We start from the raw sequence: 17,753 nt of genomic DNA, 5'->3' as shown, positions 1-17,753 counted from the left end.
CAAGACTAGAATAGGAAGACTGCCACTTGGCAACTACGCCGGCAGGAAGATTCTGGGCTGGCAGTGGAAAACTGGAGTGAGTCCCTGGCGATCAGATCCATTTCCCCGCAGCGATCGAAGAGAGACCAAGACGTCGACATCCAACCGCATCGCCAGCCTGCGAGAATATTTGTCACGACAACACCTCGGCTGGCGACGGATAATTCTATCTACCAACTCAATTGACTAATTGAGCCATTTTCTTCCGGCCCGGTTTCTGGGGAAGACACGGAATCCGGGGTTAGTTATCTGGGGAGAAGATCGACGATGAATCTTGCCGTTCGACTGTTCTGACGGACTTTTGTCCGCAATTCGGCGGAGGCTGAGACGGGCAGATTTCCTTTTCTATCCGGTTTGGGGTGATTCTATCCGAGATACCAAGACGCTGTTACATTCAAATCGTCATTGTGGGTAGTCGAGATGGGAGGGAGGGGTCTGTCTTAAACCTGCCCTCCCTCTCTCTTTTCTCCTCTACTCTCGCCCTCTCTTCTTTTTTGTCCTTCTCTCTCTCCATCTTCACAATGGCTCCTCAAATCGTCGATGCTCCCCCAACTACTTTTGACATTGAAACCGTCCGGCCGGCTTCTTTGGATGAGAAGAAGGACCCCATCCCTCCCTACCAGCAGGATGCCTTTGGCGATGAGGAATTCGCAGAAATCAAGTACAAGGTCTTGAAGTGGTGGTGAGTCTCCTGTCCTCTTTTCTTGAACCTTATTCTAATTGAGTCGATTCAGGCAATGCGGGTTGCGTACGTGATATCATCACAGTCCCAGTACGGATAATAACGGATGTCACGGATAGTCATGGTGGCCGAAACCGTTTCACTCGGTGTTCTCTCCCTCCCCAAGGCCGTTGCTGGCCTGGGTCTGGCCCCGTATGCACACAATTCCAATATACTAATATCGAATAACACAATTGACTCGTTGACATGGCAGTGCTATCGTCCTCCTCGTCGGTCTGGGTATCCTGGCTACCTATACTGGCCTCATCATTGGCCAATTCAAAACAAGATATCCCCAGATCTCCAACATGGCTGATGCTGGTGAGGTTCTTGCCGGTCGATTCGGGCGTGAAGCTCTCGGGTTTGCTCAGATCTTGTTTCTCGTGTTTGTCATGGCCAGTCATATCCTGACCTTCACCACTGCGATGAACACAATCACTGAGAGTGCGACATGCTCGATTGTCTTTGGAGTAGTTGGTCTCATCATCTCGTTTGTCTGTTCCATTCCTCGGACTTTGGAAAAGATGTCGTGGCTTTCACTAGTTTGTATGTTTATTCTCCATAACCTCGGCCATCTACTAACAGACCCAGCCTTTATCAGTATCCTAGCTTCGGTCTTCATCACCATGATCGCAGTCGGTGTCCAAAACAACGGAGCGCCAATGCAGGTCACTGTTGAGACAGACCTCATCCACGGCTTTACTGCAGTCACCAACATCGTCTTTGCCTTCTGTAAGCCCCTCACCCCCTCCCCCATCCAATCCCTTCAACTAACAACAACCAGCCGGCCACGCCGCCTTCTTCGGTCTCATGGCCGAACTCAAAGACCCCCGCGACTTCCCCAAAGCCCTCTGCCTCCTCCAATCCATCGACATCTCCCTCTACATCATCGCCGCAATAGTCATCTACCGCTACACCGGCTCCGACGTAACCTCACCCGCACTCGGCTCCGCAGGCCCCCTCATCTCCAAAATCGCCTATGGCGTCGCCATCCCCACCATCATCATCGCCGGCGTCATCAACGGCCACATCGCATTCAAATACGTCTACATCCGCATCTTCCGCGGCACGGACCGCATGCACAAGCGCGACTGGCTCGCCGTGAGCTCGTGGATCGGCATCGGATTAGGGCTGTGGATTCTGGCGTGGATCATCGCCGAGGCGATTCCGATTTTCTCGAACCTGCTCAGTCTGATCACGGCGCTTTTTGCGAGTTGGTTTACGTATGGTCTTAGTGGGATTTTTTGGTTGTATATGAATAAGGGGATTTGGTTTTCTTCGCCGAGAAAGGTGGTGCTTACCCTGTTGAATGTTTGTATTGTTGGGATTGGTGGTTGTTTGGTATGTCCTTTCCTTTCCTATTCCTCCCTTCTCTGTCTCTTGTACATGTCACTAACAGATGATAGTGTGGCCTTGGTCTGTACGTCTCAGGTAAAGCCATCCACGATAATCCCAGCAGTGCCAGTTTCTCCTGCTCTCGGGTGGAATAATCCCTGTTGGTTTCTTATGCTCATTTCAGCGACTGGGTTGTGGCGTCTCATATAACTTGCATATTTGATGTTGGATATATCGTAAATCTAGTTTTGATGTATATACAGTCTTCTTGATGAAGATGAATGAAGATATCTATTTTTCTACTTGTGATGTGTTTTGATATTTACTAGATAACATCAAATGCTCCGCATGAGAATGACTGAATTGCATAAAATACAAGACTGGGATATAATATAACACTTCTCATTGTCACCAACAAGAACAAGAAAAAGAATAGACAGAATAAAAATACACAAACCAATGCTAATAAACAGACCAACAAAAACAAACCAAACCCAATATGCCATACTACTGCTGCTCACCCCTACTCTCCCGATTCCTCTTCCGCCGATTCCGTTGACAGGCGCGGATCATCTCCTTTGTAACCAGTTCCGGCGGCAGGTCGAACTCCCGCTCTTCCATGTCTGGAATGGGGTAGCCGAATGCGAGCCGTGTTTGGCTTTTTCGGTTCTGCGGGGATAGAGCTGCAGCGCGGGTTTTTGGGTCGGGGTAGAAGGATGTGAAGGGGCGGTCTGGAGGCGGGGGTGGCAGAGGTAGTTGTGGTGGTGATGATGATGTAGGAGGTGGAGGGGGTTTCTTCTGTGGTTCTGGGGCAGTAGCAGTAGCAGCAGAAGAGGTGGGTTTGGATGATTTTCGACGCGAGGCAGAAGAATATGTCTTTTGGCGTTTGCCGGCCGTGGCGAAGCGGGCTTCTTGATGGAGTTGGCGTGCCGCCCAGGCATCTACGTCGTTGATGTCTGGTGGTTCACCGTAGCTCTGGGCATCGGACAAAGCCACGCCGTTGGTCTGAGGATCTTCTTCGTGGTTATTGTCGACGTCGTTATTATCGTCTTCCGGCGGGGCAGTCTCGGGCGAGGTAGCTTCAGCCCGTAACGGAGCCTTTTCCTTTTCCAGCTTCCGACGCTTCTCCTCTTCCTTCCAGATTTTAAACTTGTCAATAACGCCCGAGATCTCCTTGACGAAAAAGTCCCGCTTAGGTTCGTAGAGTTTCTTCTCTTCGAGATCAGTGACGCCAGTGATGCCCATCACACGGAGCCAGTCATTACTGCGGAGCTCGTCAAGCAGACGATCCAGCTGGAGTTTCTCATGCTGTGCCCGTTCTCGCTCGATATTCCGGAGCTGTTTCTCCTGTCGTTCGACTCGTCGGTGGGCACGGAAGTAGAACGCTTCATTCAGCGGGTCCTCTTCCGTGACCTCAGCCGGTTCGGGTATCTCAACCACTTCACAATTATGCAACTGTACCAGAGGATTCCCAAACGGGGTATCCGACTCGGGAGCAGAAGGAGGCTTGGAAAGATCATCGACGAGTTTGATCGTGGTATGGCCCGTGAGGATTTCTATCCACCATCAGTATCGGGTACTGTGTTGCGTTGCATAGAATATGAGTATCAGGCAACTCACCAGTCTTGGGCGGCTCCAAGCTCAAAAGCTGTTCGTAATTCCCAAAATACAACGCCAGCTCACTCCTCGCTCTTGAACCCCCATCATGAGATCGGAGAGACCGCCGCTCCCTCTTCGGACTACCACTAGGCGGCGGTGCGGGGGTAAGCTGCTGCTGTTGCTGGGTGCTGCGGTTCTTCTGCGCACTACTTTTATTAACAGGCGTCTTGTCTGCCCCCGCGGGGTTCTGTTTCTTCTCCACAGTAGCAGGACGCAGGTGGCGGGTGGAGCGAGTCGAAGCGGAGGGGGAAATAGCGGAGGTGGAAGAAGGCGGAGGCGGCGGGCGCGATCTGGTCGTCGGAGCGGGCGAGATGGTATCTAATGGATCTGGGGATTCGCGAGAGCCGCGTAGGAAATGCGACGACGGAGATTCATGGCGGTGATCCAGGATTCCCTTGAGACGGGGAGAGTCGGGGAGATGATGATGGTGGTGAGGAGAGGAGAGAGGTGGACGGCGGGAGGAGGTTCGCGGAGTCGGGAGGGGGGAGCGATTGCGGTGATGGCGCGCGGGGAGATGCCGGGGTTTATGATGGGAGAGGGAGGAAGAGGTATTTTCGTCCTCGATGGTGGACTCGAGGAGATCGGGGGAACTCTTGCGACGGGAGGAGGACGACGAGGGAGACGGATGAGGGCGAGGATTGGGCGTCGAGAGAGGATCGTGATGGAGGCGAGGTCTCTTGGTCGGAGGAGGCAGCGGCAGGGTCTCCTGATCGCGTCGCACAGAGAAACGGAGGGACGGCCTCGAACGGACGGCCATGGCTAGGCCAGCATCCGAGATGAGGCAATTGAGAGGTCAGAAAGGATGCGACGAGCGATTCTGCCTGTGTCTTTTTTTTTCTGCTCGAGTCTCACTCCTTGCAGGGCCTCTGGTCGTCTTGGTGGTGGTGGTGATGTCGTCGGTCGCGTTGGGGGGTTTCTTACACGGGCTGTGACCGTACGGTAAATTACTCGGCATGCGCCGTTTCAAGGGGTATTTTACAGTTATTATCTGGTCGAGATACAAATATTTTTTAATATTAAAAATGAATATTTCGATGGTGAATATCTATCTGGGATTAACTATGACTGTTGCAGAAGAGTTTGTGGCTGGATCACGTATTAGGGCTACACCGTAACTCATCCGTACAAAGCAGTACAATTGCAGTTTCCAGACCCGATATACTGCGCAACAAGCGGATACGGGCAGAGAATTAATTCTCTGCCGCTGCACACCCTCAGTGGCATCGTCATCTTTGTACTTGGTCGCAACGAGCGTATCCGGAGCAGTGCCATTCTCAACCCAGCTCATGATAGCCAAGACGATATCATGTTTGGCGTCTTCGAAGCCAGGGACGCCGTGGATGTTGTCGCTGCCGAATGCGCTGTTCAGGCCATCGCCGGCAAAGTACCTGGGGGCGTCCATGCTGTCGGGCTCATTTTGCAGTGGCTGTTGGCTAGCTTGATCAGCTGCTAGACGTGGGATAGGGAAGGGCTTACAGCATGCCAGGAACAAGGAAGAAGCGGTAAAAGTCACCCAACTCGATGCCCTGTGGCTTCAATGTTTTGAGAACATGGTTGTAATAGTAAATACCCGAGCCAGTTGCAATCGACGGATCCGTATAGCCGTGGTAGTGAATCAACTTCGCACCCTTCTTGTAGAAAGGCGAGATATCAAAGTCATCCGCAGTCGCGTTTCCGGGGTTTAGCTTATCTGACAGCGATGAGATCCGGGTTCCAGTCCTCCAGCTAAAACCAGGTCCAACCTGGAGCATGTAGTTGATGTATCCGACACTGGTCGAGTCAGGTTCCGAGGCAAGACCACTTAGTTCCGAGTCTGCGCCGAGCTCGTAACCAGGGAGGATGAAGGTGTTGCTGGCCTCGACCCAGGCGTTGTGCAACTGGTTGAAAGTCGTGATCTGGTCTTCATTCAGACAGGTGGAGGTGTTTGCGTTCTGGCCGCAGAGAAGAGTCTCCGGGCGAAAGACACAGCCACCAGGATCTTGGATGATGCGGTCGACGACGCCATCTTGAGGATCACACTGCCTGAGGACTTCATCGCCGAAGAATCTCCCATTCCACCCATCAGGAAGCAGCAATCCCATGCTATACTGGGTGTTACCCGGCAAACTGACATTAGCCTGGACGACACAGCCATCGACGGGGAATTTATAAGTTGAAGGAATAGTAGGAAGCCCAGAAAGACCGTAGTTCAGATGACGGAGGCGTAAAGTTGGTTCCGGCCTTGTAGTGGTCTGCACAAAAGACGGTAGCGTTGGAGGGCCTTGATAGAGGAGATGCTGCAGTTGGAGGCAGCGACTGTGCTGGCTGCGCCCAGCAGGACGGTGGCAGTCTTCATGATAAAAAGAGTGGCTATCGCGAGACTGATTTGCTGTTAGAATGGCATAGTCTTCATTTTATAGCGGATTGACTGCGTCACTCGACTCGGTCGTCATCCTGAATCTATCCAAAGCTTTCGATAATCAGAGCTCCATCGTAGGAGATAAAGCGTTTTAAAATAATGCCGATGCAGGAAATGTTCGATGGTTCTTCTGGAGAAGCAGACGACAGGAACCAGACTAGGCGAGGAAGAGTTTAGTCACCGCATACAAAGTACAGATCCTTCCTGTTTGGGCGATTTGATGCTATACAAGATGGTTAGAATAGTCAGTTTCATTCTGGATAGTGGTATCATATTGGATGTCTGATGTGTCTGCTGACGCATAGAAGCCTATATTTGTCGTGGATTTCATCTTATCTTGAATAGTCCTTGATGTCTAGTTAGACACTAATAAGATTATATTCCTCTCTCCTCCATCGCCCTCCTAAAACTCCTCTGTAGAGTATACACATTCTCCGCTCCAAACAAATTATGATGATGTCCATACGCCTCATGATATCGAATCTCACTCCCTACAAACTCCTGCCAGCGCTGAAGTCGTCTAAGCCACTCCCGTTTGTCACAATCAACCACTGCCAACGGTTCTCCGTAGAATACATCCATTTGCTGGATCATTCCATGGGGCTGGTACTGTCGAGCGATATCCTGCAGTCCCAGGGTTACATCAGCCCATGTCTCGAGCTTCGATGCGTCCAAGGAGAGTTCGTCAAGTCGGGATGGTGATGCGGCGTTGATGATGCGGGATATAGCTTCGTCGTGAGAAGCATCTTTCAGCTCGTGTAACAAGACGTGAAATGTGCGTTCAGAAATGAGAGCGAGGAAATAGGCAAGATGCGTGAGACAAGTCGTCCACCGCACCTTTTGCAGGTTGGGATGGACGTGTGGAGGACGATTGACGCTGGCGAGAAAGCGGACTTCGTCGCCATGCTGTTCGAGGACTTTGGCGAGTTCAAAAGCCAGCATTCCGCCGTAGGAGTACCCGGCTATTGCGTATGGTCCATGAGGCTGCTGCTTTTTTATCGCAGCGTGATAAGTTGTGATGCATTCTTGGAGACTGCTGAAGCGTGTCTCGCCGGGGTAGAATCCACGGGCTCTGAGGCCATAAACAGGTCGCTGGGTGATGTATTTGGAGAATTCTAGAAATACCAACGCTTCCCCAGCAGCAGGATGGATGAGCCAGAGGGGTGTTTTGTCTCCATGAGGTTGTAAAGTGACGACAGGCGTGTAGCTGTTAGAGTGAGTCTGCAATGCATTCGCCAAACCGCGCACAGTCGGATTCGTCATGATAGTCAAGACAGAAAGACTATCTCCAAAACTGAATCTCCGACGCAGACATTGCTGGAATCTTATCAGCTTGACAGACGTCAATCCAGCCTCGAACATGCTCCGTTCCACCCCTAGTGCCTTCTCCGGAATGCCAGCGATATCGGCCCATTCGGCAAGGATGATCTTTTCAGTTTCTGTCGCTGGTGGCTAGTACTTTTCTGCTTCTGCTTCTTCCAGCTTGAGGGCATTCACTGCTTCGTATTTCTGGAAGTGGCCATTCTGCAGTGCAGTGCTGAGTTTCGATCGTGATATCTTTCCCATCGTAGTTCGTTCTACAGTATCCGGGTCGAGCGGGAGGATATAAGGGAGGCTATTCGTGAGAAGCAACACTCTCTGTATAATCGAATTTCTGGTGTTGTATCTCGCTTCTGCGTCATCCCATGGATACGCAGGCAGATATACAACGTAAATCGCCTCCGTTGCACCAGAAGAACGATACGCGAAACAAGAAACACACCCAGGACGGACTCCATCAATTTCTGCATCCTCAATCGCAGCCTCAATCGTGTTGGGATGATACTTGAGTCCGTTAATCGTGATGACATCCTTTGTGCGTCCGACGAGATTGAGCTTCCCAGCAGCATCGATAATACCCACATCGCCAGTTTTAAACCATCCATTCGAGGCAAAGGCATCTGACGTTACAGGCTCATTGTTAAAATAGCTTGAAAACACAATATCCCCTCGCAGCTGCAGATTCCCGATAACCTGACGTCCGACTGCTCTTTCATCATCATCAGGTGACGTGATGCGCATTTCTATACCCGGGGTACACTCTCCCAACGAGACAAACTCGTTCTGTTGCTGAATGTCATATTCAGGACATTGTTTGTTGTAGATACATCCAGCGCAAGTTTCTGTCATTCCAAAACCTGGGACGATGGCATTTGGTGGTACACCATAACGAGTGAGAAGCGTAGACAGACGATGGCATGTCTGTGTGCTGTTGGCCTCGCCACCAGATACGAGATAGCGAAGATGATTCAGATGAATGTCATCAGTCTCAGGTGGGCTCCGTTCAAGAAATGCCAAAAGATCTTCAAGGAAGAAATTCGGTGCAAATGTTCTCCCCACATTATGTCGATGCAGCAATTCCAAAAACCACCCTGGATTGGGGATGATGTCTTCTGCCTGAACATGGACCTGGTTGGAACTGAGATACAGAGCATGCAGATGAATCTCAACCAGACTGCCAACATGATCGAGACGAATCCAGTTCAAGAATGAATCCCTGTCAACTGGCAGGACAGCTGACTTTCCAGAAACAGAGGCCAGGATCTGCTGGTGCGTGAGACAGACTGCTTTGGATTGTCCTGTGCTGCCGGAACTCAGCATAAGAAGGGCAATCTGCTGTAGTCTGGATATCTCTCTTTGATCACCATTCAGCTTCAGTTTCTCAATCTCCACGATCCTCAACTTTGTCTCTGGAAACTGACTCAACAATCCGGATTTAGTCAAACAGATTGGATCGTCTAACAAATCATGCAGATGATTCAAATGCACCTCGCAGTCATTCGTACTTTTGGGCAATGCAATCGACATGGCAGGAATACAGCCTGCATACAAGACAGACCAGAGCCAGATGATATTATCCACATGATCCTCGAAATGAAGCAGAATGATTGATTCTTCATGGATGCCATCGATGCTGCGTATTATTCTGCTATTGGATTTGGCGATGGCATGGAGCTCATCGTACTTTAGTTCGTTGAATTCGTGGCTTTCATGGGGATAGAAGAGAATGCCTTTATCTTGAGCAGCATTTTCAAGGAGACTGGTGATGTTTTGTACTGTCATATTCGACGTGTTCGGACATTTATTCATATGGAGGCAAAAGAGTAAATTGGGTACTATATAATAATACTCGCTCCATTGCAAGGAATTGGAATACCATCTTTATAAGGGATAATGAGATATCACCGAACAAGCCCTCCAATGCAAAGAATGCTCAACGATGGAAATATCAAGGAATTATCAAGAAATATCCTATGACATCTTACACGCAGAGCATTTTGAGATACTTACCATGGGACGTTAGGGATAGGCATTCCTTTGTGTGACCTTTACGTCAGACAGAAAGTTACACGTTTTTCTACTCTGGCCGAGGAATGTCGACTATGGCGTCAAGTCTATCGTGTCAGCTGGTTAGATATGCAAGGAGTTGATGGAAAAGTTACGTTCGAACCGTCAGTCTGTAGATTTAGAAACGCATGTCCAACAGTCAGATCAGATACCATAGCAAGATGGAATACTCACCAGTCGACGAAGCAGAACGAATCTTCCACTTCATCTGCAGCAAAGCATCGCAGCTCGGTCTACCGGATATCAAATACAATGCAGTCTTTACCACCATCCACAACATCATCTACTATCCCATCCCGTACAAAGTAACAGAAACCCTCGCCGCACTGAAAGGCATAGAAGGATGTATAGCATCCGCAATCGCCAATCTACAGCACCCACCAGAAGACAATCAACGCACCGTGACTGTCAACCTCGAAAAAGCAACCATATTCGGCTTCCAGGCCATCATGGCCAAGGTGGATGGTTCATCCCATGGCCATCCTGACGTCAAAGCAAAGCTCAAAAATACAGATCTGCACGCTGCTCAATCGAATATATATCGTCGGATGGCGGTGAATCTGTATCAGACCAAGAACGAAGGGGAGTATTTCCATCTTCATGGATCGCTGGATCCATCTGCTACGCTGGAGATGGTTGGGTTGCAAAGTCATCGGCTGGATTTGACGGATGTTGAAGAGATATATGCGTTGATTCAGAGTCATGTGCGACGATATAGTGCCGAGGAGTTGGAGGTGATGAATTCAGATCGACGACAGGCGGGGGTGACTGCGTATAAATATGAGGATTTTATCAAAACTCCGCATGTATGATTCATCTGTATCATTATATAAGCAAGTACTAACATACCAGGGCGCTGCCAATATCCACGAACCCTGGTGGTCAGTTTCTTCCATCGAAACCAAAACACCACCAACTCCCTTTCCATCAAACAGTCGAAGAATCCTCCAAGGCATCAAAGTCCTCGAACTCTGCCGTGTCATCGCAGGCCCAATCATTGGACGAACACTTGCAGAATACGGAGCAGACGTGCTGAAGATCACAAGTCCTAATCTCCCTGATGTGCCGTTCTTTCAAGTCGATGGGAATATGAGTAAACACACTGCAGATCTTGACTTGAAGACAGACGAAGGAAGACGTCAATTTGAAGTTCTGCTAATGGATGCCGATGTGGTTATTGATGGATATCGACCAGGTGCACTGGATAAGTTGGGATATAGCATTGATAACCTAACGGAACTGGCTGAAAGACGTGGAAAAGGAATTGTCTATGTCAGTGAGAACTGCTTTGGATATAGAGGCGAATGGGCAGACCGTCCTGGCTGGCAACAGATAGCAGATTGCGTATGACTATCATCCTCATCCATATATTATGCTGACCATCTCAGTTAACAGGATTTGCCTGGTCCCAAGGCGCTTTCATGAAGAAATCCACTCCAATCGTCTCTCCATTCCCGATAGCAGATTATGGCGCTGGCTGTATGGGCACAATCGCAGCTCTGACTGGTCTCTACAACCGGGCCAAATACGGCGGCTCATATCACGGAAAAAGCTCACTGATGCAGTTTAATTTACTCCTCTTTGCCTGTGAGAAATATCCCGAGGCTATTCTGAATGAACTGCGGGATGCACAGCCAGCAGAGTTCTTTGAACTGCGGTATAGCGATGGTGTTCATCGGAGTTGTGCGTTGGCTTTGGAGATTATGAGGAAGCGGTTTCCTTGGTTATTTACTTCTGAAATGACCGAGAAATGGTATTCAGATGGCTTTGATGCAGAAATTGAAGTTGCAAAACCAGTGGTGCAGATTGAGGGTGTCGAAAATAGCTTCTCGAGAGCCAGCAGGCCGAATGGGACAGATCGACCGTGTTGGGAGGATTTCAATAATCCAATTTGATATTCAAAATTTCGACACTCTATCTGTGATTAGTGAAGGTTGCTGAATTATAGAGCTGCCCGGAGGTATTCCCTCAATGCAGACCTTATATCCATCTTCTAGCTCACTATCCTCACTCTTCCGTAGCTAGATCGAAGACAAAGTCCCAAAGTGAGTCGTCTATACGACAATGGGCTCTTATCTATTGCCCACACCCAAAGACCAACAAACGCGGCAACATACTGCATACACTGCATTGCAGATGCTCAAGTCTCAAGAGAAGATCCCTCGAATGAGACAGCGTGCCGCCTCAGACTGAATCTCCTTGTGGTGTTCTTGAATGGCAATGCGGACTAAACCATTTGGTGCAATGATAAGTCAATGGGCACATCGCTCGTCGTGATTGAACCTAAACGCCGAACTAAGATGATAGTATGCCAGATGCTTAGGATCTCAGCACCAGAGATATCGCGCGTGGTGGAAGATCAATGGACCATATTTTCTTCATCGCACAATGCAAGTGTGTCAGCTTCGAAGGTCCCAAGAGCAAGAGCAATGCGTATGGATTTCCACAGCCTGAACCGACAGAAAATGTCATACTTGAAAAAAGCAAATATGCCCGCCCGCTAAATCAGGCAAAGAATGGCACATCCCTGCAAGGCCAACGCCTGAGACTGACCAGAATTTTCATCGCATTGACAGTCATCCCGCTTCATGTTATTTTTCTCATTTGATTTGCAGCCTATGCTCTCACTTTCCAAACATGCGACGCATACGGGACATGAAAGATAAGATAAATAGCTGTGTTAATGATCTTGAATACGGCTTGGCAAGGAAAAGATACGAATTCAAGACACGCGACAATGGAATTTTCCCGTTTCCAAGAAGATGTCGGAACTGCAACAATCTGCCATGTTACCGTTATGACATGTCAAAAGATCGCTCTTGGTCAAGGCGGAAGAAGATTCTGCGTGTGTATGACTTGGATACCAAGGATAAATGCCACTTCTGTGGATTTCTGGCTCGAGTTTTAAGGCATTATTTCGGGGATTATCAGGGCCAGGAACAGTTCACCCTGTACATGAAAACAGGGTGCCCGTTAATTATAAGCGTTACTTCCCCTAGTTTATTACCACAATACGGAGGAATGACTTTTATAGAGGTGTTTAAAGACAGCAGTTTGTTCTTCCTATCCACCTCTACTTCATGTCCTGCTAACAGTCTTCAGATAATGCTCTTTTACCCTGGTCTAACACACCCTTCATTGGCAGTAGCTCTGTGCATTTCGACCACTCAGATGATCCGGGTGTCTATGAATTCATTTCAGAGTGTTTATCCGAGTGTCAAACAAGTCATCCAAACTGCAAAAGCCCGGATGCGGTGCCATTGCCCAAGCGTCTCCTGGAAGTCAGTGAGCCAAATCGGACTTGCAGACTTGTTGAGCCAACACAGGATCAGCGGGGAACTTATACAGCATTGAGCTATTGCTGGGGAACTGGGAATCCTTTAAAGCTCATTCAAGAACTTTACCATTTTTATAAAAATGGAATACCCTGGGATAAGCTCCCGCAGCTCTTTCAAGATGCCATGAGGATCACCAATCGTTTGGGAGTTAGTAATATTTGGATTGATTCTCTCTGCATCATCCAAGATAGCCAAGAGGACTGGGAGGTCGAGGCTGAAAAGATGGCAAGCATTTATCAAAATGCGCATGTCACCATTGTTGCTGGTTCTTCACCAAATCCAGAGACACCGATTCTCAGGGAACGAGACCTGGACATTACTAAAGCAGAGTTTAACTTTATTGAAAAGAATGGCTTAGAATCCTATCTCTTTTCGCGCCTTGTACATGAAGATATGTTTGATAGTTACCACATTGAGGCCAAACAGATCTCATCCAGAAGATGGAAAGAGACTCTTTACCAAAGGGGATGGACATTCCAAGAAGACCTCCTGTCCAGGCGCACAATCCACTACCTGTCCAACAGGATAGTATGGGAATGCCGCATGCTTCATTGTGATGAACGTCAACTGCCTCAGGATCGGCGGCAAGCCTTGGATAGATCTGATCTTACGCCATGGACATGGTGGGAATTTGTGGAAGCTTACGCCGTTCGAGATTTAACATGCATTTCTGATAAACTCCCAGCCATGTCAGGCATTGCAAATATGATGTCCCAAAAAACTGGTGATGACTATCTTGGTGGTCTGTGGCGAAGCTCCCTTATCACTGATTTAGCATGGAGCAGTTACATGAATTGGTACGGGAGAGAAAAACCAACTTACATCCCACCGAGGGAGTATATCGCACCCTCATGGTCCTGGGCTTCTATCGCAAAGCCGTCAAGGATCACGAATTTCGAAGCTAATGTGGCTCGGGATAGAATCTGCGCTACTGTCATCGATGCAAGTGTGACTCTAAAAGGCCACAACAGGTTCGGCGAAGTGTCAGACGGCTTTGTACAACTGCGTGGCCCTGTCCGTGAAGTGAAACTTCATTATCCAGACAGATATGGTATTTTTAAACATTGCTTTCCAGCATGTGAGTTAGCTGAACAGCGAATCGATATCCTCATCATGCTAGATATGGAAATATGTGTTGGAGACGGGCTGATGGAGACGGGCGAGAAGGTACCGACAATGTGCCGGAGATATGCTGAGGATGAAGCCAACGATCCAATGCCGGGGAAAAATGCATATCCCGCGGTACACATAATTTTCTTGCTCGATACGGAATTTGGAAATGTCAGTGGTCTTGTTCTTGGGCGATCTCCCCGAGTTCCAGGCGCGTATGAACGACTGGGCGTTGTGGGGCTCAAGACAAACGAGTTGAAGCAGGCTAAGAAGCTAGCTGTCGAATCAACAATTACTATTGTATAGCAATTGAACATTCATGTCTCTCAGACTTCTACCACCAAAGATGCCACGATCGGATACGATGCCAGTCAGGTTCCTTTTATGGAAGTGCTTACTCGCTCAGATCGTGTGCAAGCCAGTCGTTTGTTCAAATCTCCCAGTGAGCCAGGACTCAGCGAGTTGACCCTGTGTGGGGACTAAGATCTCAGTTGAGCAGTCGACCTTCTGCTCCTCACCTCTGGAGCTGTTGTTGAGACCAAGAGGATAAAAAGAATCTGGATCTAAGCGTGAAGAAAGGCCATCACCCTCTATGGCAGGTAGAGTATACGATGTATCCGAATAGAACCCAAATCCCAGCAGCCCATCAGCCGCAAGTTTGATACTAAATGGCGCTTCACCCCGAGCAGTTCGCTGGCTGAAATGCACATGGTCCACTTGTCCTCTTAGCGGAACGACGCCATTGTTCTGCAGATCGTCACAGAAAAGCTTGAAATGGCCCAGAGTCATCGTCAGAAAACTGATTTCCGATGGTAATTTTGCGGAACAGACATCCCTGGGAATGTTCTCGCGAATGAGAAACACCTGATGACCGGAGTGGTTGACTCGGAATTCACATACGCAGCTCCGACTGGATTTGCATACAGCCCACCATCCTGGATGCTGCTTGAACTTCCAGAGTTTTGGGAAAATGGTCTAGATGATTGGAAGCAGAATTACGAGAAAGCCCTATCCACATTCTTGGAGGTGCTCAAAACCAGAGAACAAGCAGCCATTGCTCGAGGGACTCTAAAGGAAACCGACCGGCTGTCAGGGCACATGTTAAAGAATTGACAAAGCGGTGATTTTTGGCTTAATTACGCTGCACGGAAGAGCTGGGCGTTTGATATGATATACTGGGCTAAGATTGATAGGAGGTTCTTTGGTGATGGAGATCTTGACAGTCGAATTCAGCTTTTGACCCCAGCCGAGAAAGAACAGATGGATGGATTCATACAAGCGAGACTGGAGGCTAAAAATGAAGGCGGTTTGGCTCAATGGGAGGAGGATATCAAGGGTGCTGAAAATATGCATGTATAAAATATCCATAGCAAATTGGACCTCAATGGTAACTGGAAATAGAACATGAACATCTCTCTCGTTTAGCCACAGAAAATGCAGTGCCCCTTGATTTAGCTGAACTCACATTTTTTGGAATTCTGATTGTGATATGACAATGCCTATTTCATCTGATGACATGAGATGATTGCAGACAGCCGGTAGTCTTTCTCGCATGTCATTCTTAACACAGGTCCGAGGAAATAGAATAACAACATAAGTCTCGCCATGCATATCAGGTATTTCCATATCAACAAATGATTCTCCATCAAGAGAAATCAATTTCATATCAAACATGTCTGTATTTCCTGCTTTTATAGCCCAAGCATAAGTATACCGCGGCAAGCATCTGGCTCTGCTAATATGCCAAGTCGGATGTTCTTTCGGGCGAATACCCTCTAAGAATGGGAATATCGAGGCTAGAGAGGGCATTGTAAACACTTTTATCATGTTAGTATGAATGATGTTGCAGAAGAGGTTAACTAACCATCAGGTCGATTCGCAACCTTCAAGGCAACTAATTCCAAATTTTCCTCGTCTTCTTCGATTGTTTCAAAGCACATTTTCTCAATAGTGTCAAGGTCCAAAGTTGAATATTCGGCAAGATGACGACGAAAATCGAATCTTTGAGCACTTTAAAGATGTTAATCAATATTCTTATTAAATCAAGGAAATCAAGGGGGAGAACTTGCCGGTGAAATAAAATTTCCTGGAGCTGCTGCTTTTCAATTTTTGCCATAGTTAAAAACGGACGGCGCCGGCGCCTGCGACAAGGCATGGAGGGCGAGAATGTATAGGATACGGAAAAGTCGTAGAGAACTGTGTCATAATAATCCTTAGGAAGGCGAAAATGGTCATCCCGAACGTCACCGTGAATGATGCCAATATCATGCAGAGTAGTGATTTGACGAAGCCGGTTACGGAACAAAGACGCGTACCAATCCTTCTCAAACTGGCTGATATTAGGAATATGGATACTTAATCTCTCGTAAAACTCCTGGGCAAGGCTATCATCATGATCTGTCTCTGCGAAAATACGCCTCGATGATAATCTTGGATAAATCGCCTCTAACACAACTGCCCGACGTCTGAGCACGTAGATGCTGGGGTATTCACTGCGTTTGATATCTGTGATCACACCGAGATATTGTGGGAAATATATCCTACGGGAAGCTGGACAGAATCGGTCAAGGTGCTCCAAGGCTCGAGCTTCGTTTAGAAATGGGTCTGACTGTCTTTGAACTTCGTGCGCGGAGAACTTTGCAGGGTTCAAACCACTTCTCCGGATAATAGTCTCTGCTTCTTCGATGGGGAAATCAGAATACTTACAAGACATTAGCAATAAAGTCCAGCAATATAGATAGCACTTACGGTCTTCGCTACGCAGCGCAGTGTTGGCCCTCCCTTCGGCCGTACAGCCAACTATAGAACCATTATAATATGCCTAGGAGGCATATTATCGCGTAACGATCTTCCTAGTCTCCACGAACCATCACAAGAGAATCTTCGAAAGTCCTCAGAGCTTTGAGGTGGGTTCTGAAATAATGTAATAAGGCCAGGGGGGCAGCCCTGAAAGAAATATTCCGTCCAAGCTAGACCCATGATGTATGATTTTGAATATATGCGACGTCACTTATAAAGATAGTATAGCTATTCGATGCAATTGCATTAGAATGGTTGCATTGTTATTGTACCAGGAAAATAAACTGTCTCCAATAACCACCTTGACTTCTGAGCGCAGGGATGACGACTAAATAAGGAGCGATGAAAGGCAACTTTATAGGACAGCGTGCTAAGATGAGACACTAAGCCTGAATAGGAACGCTATACCGCTTCCAGTAATTAGTCGCCCGACGAGTGGGTCTGTATAGTTCTGATAATGATGAGGGTTCTGACCTGGTAGATACATACTAAAAGATACAATTCACAGTTAAATATGTGGTATTAGAGTATCCTATTGGCATGGAAAGAAAGCGGCATTTGACCCAAATATATCAAATGAACAAGCAAAAACTATTACTCCCCTCACCAATACTCATTCGTGCCTCACGCATCGCTAGTCTTTAGCCTCTTTCTTGGCCTTTGTAAATCTTCGTCCATGGCTTCTAGGGCACCATTTACCTATCCATTTCCTGTATAGTATTTCCTCAGGGGTAAGAGGCCCAAACGCGGCAAAAAGTGCAAAATTGTCCGCGTAGCTGTTGGCTTCTGCTATGTTGGTGGGATTTGCCTGTAAGCGTGTGTGTGATGGGAACCTAAGAGACGGACCTAATCGCAGTGAATGACTGCAATCTACTGGAATATAGGCAGCAGACAGAAGAAAAAAAAATCATTTCTGCCTGACCCATCATAAAGAAGCCTGCAGCAAGACATATCTTATGTGCACATA

The 17,753-nt window shown here is 48.0% G+C and overlaps 7 protein-coding genes across 7 annotated transcripts; 3 read left to right on the top strand and 4 right to left on the bottom strand.

Moving 5' to 3' along the window:
* The first annotated feature begins 215 nt into the window (after positions 1 to 215).
* ASPWEDRAFT_186274 (neutral amino acid permease) lies at positions 216 to 2,320 on the top strand. The gene is made up of 7 exons (XM_040832123.1): positions 216 to 721; positions 774 to 787; positions 841 to 913; positions 975 to 1,306; positions 1,352 to 1,492; positions 1,545 to 2,101; positions 2,167 to 2,320. The coding sequence occupies exons 1-7, from the start codon at positions 561 to 563 to the stop codon at positions 2,248 to 2,250; spliced, it is 1,362 nt and encodes a 453-aa protein (XP_040685729.1). The 5' UTR covers positions 216 to 560; the 3' UTR covers positions 2,251 to 2,320.
* A 282-nt stretch (positions 2,321 to 2,602) lies between these two features.
* ASPWEDRAFT_53757 (acetyltransferase SAS4-like domain-containing protein) lies at positions 2,603 to 4,511 on the bottom strand (the record flags this gene model as incomplete). Its single annotated transcript, XM_040837942.1, has 2 exons — positions 2,603 to 3,651; positions 3,716 to 4,511. 2 exons carry the CDS (start codon positions 4,509 to 4,511, stop codon positions 2,603 to 2,605), a joined length of 1,845 nt encoding a protein of 614 aa, XP_040685728.1.
* A 144-nt stretch (positions 4,512 to 4,655) lies between these two features.
* Positions 4,656 to 5,296, bottom strand: ASPWEDRAFT_647054 (uncharacterized protein). The gene has a single exon (XM_040838761.1). The coding sequence runs from the start codon at positions 5,154 to 5,156 to the stop codon at positions 4,800 to 4,802; it is 357 nt and encodes a 118-aa protein (XP_040685727.1). The 5' UTR covers positions 5,157 to 5,296; the 3' UTR covers positions 4,656 to 4,799.
* A 1,231-nt stretch (positions 5,297 to 6,527) lies between these two features.
* ASPWEDRAFT_53769 (non-ribosomal peptide synthetase) lies at positions 6,528 to 9,281 on the bottom strand (the record flags this gene model as incomplete). Its single annotated transcript, XM_040837948.1, has 3 exons — positions 6,528 to 7,604; positions 7,650 to 9,105; positions 9,157 to 9,281. 3 exons carry the CDS (start codon positions 9,279 to 9,281, stop codon positions 6,528 to 6,530), a joined length of 2,658 nt encoding a protein of 885 aa, XP_040685726.1.
* Positions 9,282 to 9,623: 342 nt separating this feature from the next.
* ASPWEDRAFT_44070 (uncharacterized protein) lies at positions 9,624 to 11,527 on the top strand. The gene is made up of 3 exons (XM_040836175.1): positions 9,624 to 10,345; positions 10,392 to 10,883; positions 10,928 to 11,527. Exons 1-3 carry the CDS (start codon positions 9,701 to 9,703, stop codon positions 11,432 to 11,434), a joined length of 1,644 nt encoding a protein of 547 aa, XP_040685725.1. The 5' UTR covers positions 9,624 to 9,700; the 3' UTR covers positions 11,435 to 11,527.
* A 278-nt stretch (positions 11,528 to 11,805) lies between these two features.
* On the top strand, positions 11,806 to 14,536 carry ASPWEDRAFT_646994 (HET domain-containing protein). The gene is made up of 2 exons (XM_040838760.1): positions 11,806 to 12,591; positions 12,642 to 14,536. Exons 1-2 carry the CDS (start codon positions 12,177 to 12,179, stop codon positions 14,291 to 14,293), a joined length of 2,067 nt encoding a protein of 688 aa, XP_040685724.1. The 5' UTR covers positions 11,806 to 12,176; the 3' UTR covers positions 14,294 to 14,536.
* An 861-nt stretch (positions 14,537 to 15,397) lies between these two features.
* ASPWEDRAFT_646939 (uncharacterized protein) lies at positions 15,398 to 16,429 on the bottom strand. The gene is made up of 3 exons (XM_040838759.1): positions 16,057 to 16,429; positions 15,852 to 15,997; positions 15,398 to 15,783 (listed from the first exon to the last, which is right to left on the bottom strand). Exons 1-3 carry the CDS (start codon positions 16,140 to 16,142, stop codon positions 15,449 to 15,451), a joined length of 567 nt encoding a protein of 188 aa, XP_040685723.1. The 5' UTR covers positions 16,143 to 16,429; the 3' UTR covers positions 15,398 to 15,448.
* Between the last annotated feature and the right edge of the window lie 1,324 nt (positions 16,430 to 17,753).

Source organism: Aspergillus wentii (genome assembly GCF_001890725.1).
Source record: "Aspergillus wentii DTO 134E9 unplaced genomic scaffold ASPWEscaffold_7, whole genome shotgun sequence".
In the NCBI taxonomy this organism is placed as follows: domain Eukaryota; kingdom Fungi; phylum Ascomycota; class Eurotiomycetes; order Eurotiales; family Aspergillaceae; genus Aspergillus; species Aspergillus wentii.
This window is presented reverse-complemented; position numbering and strand designations above follow the sequence as displayed.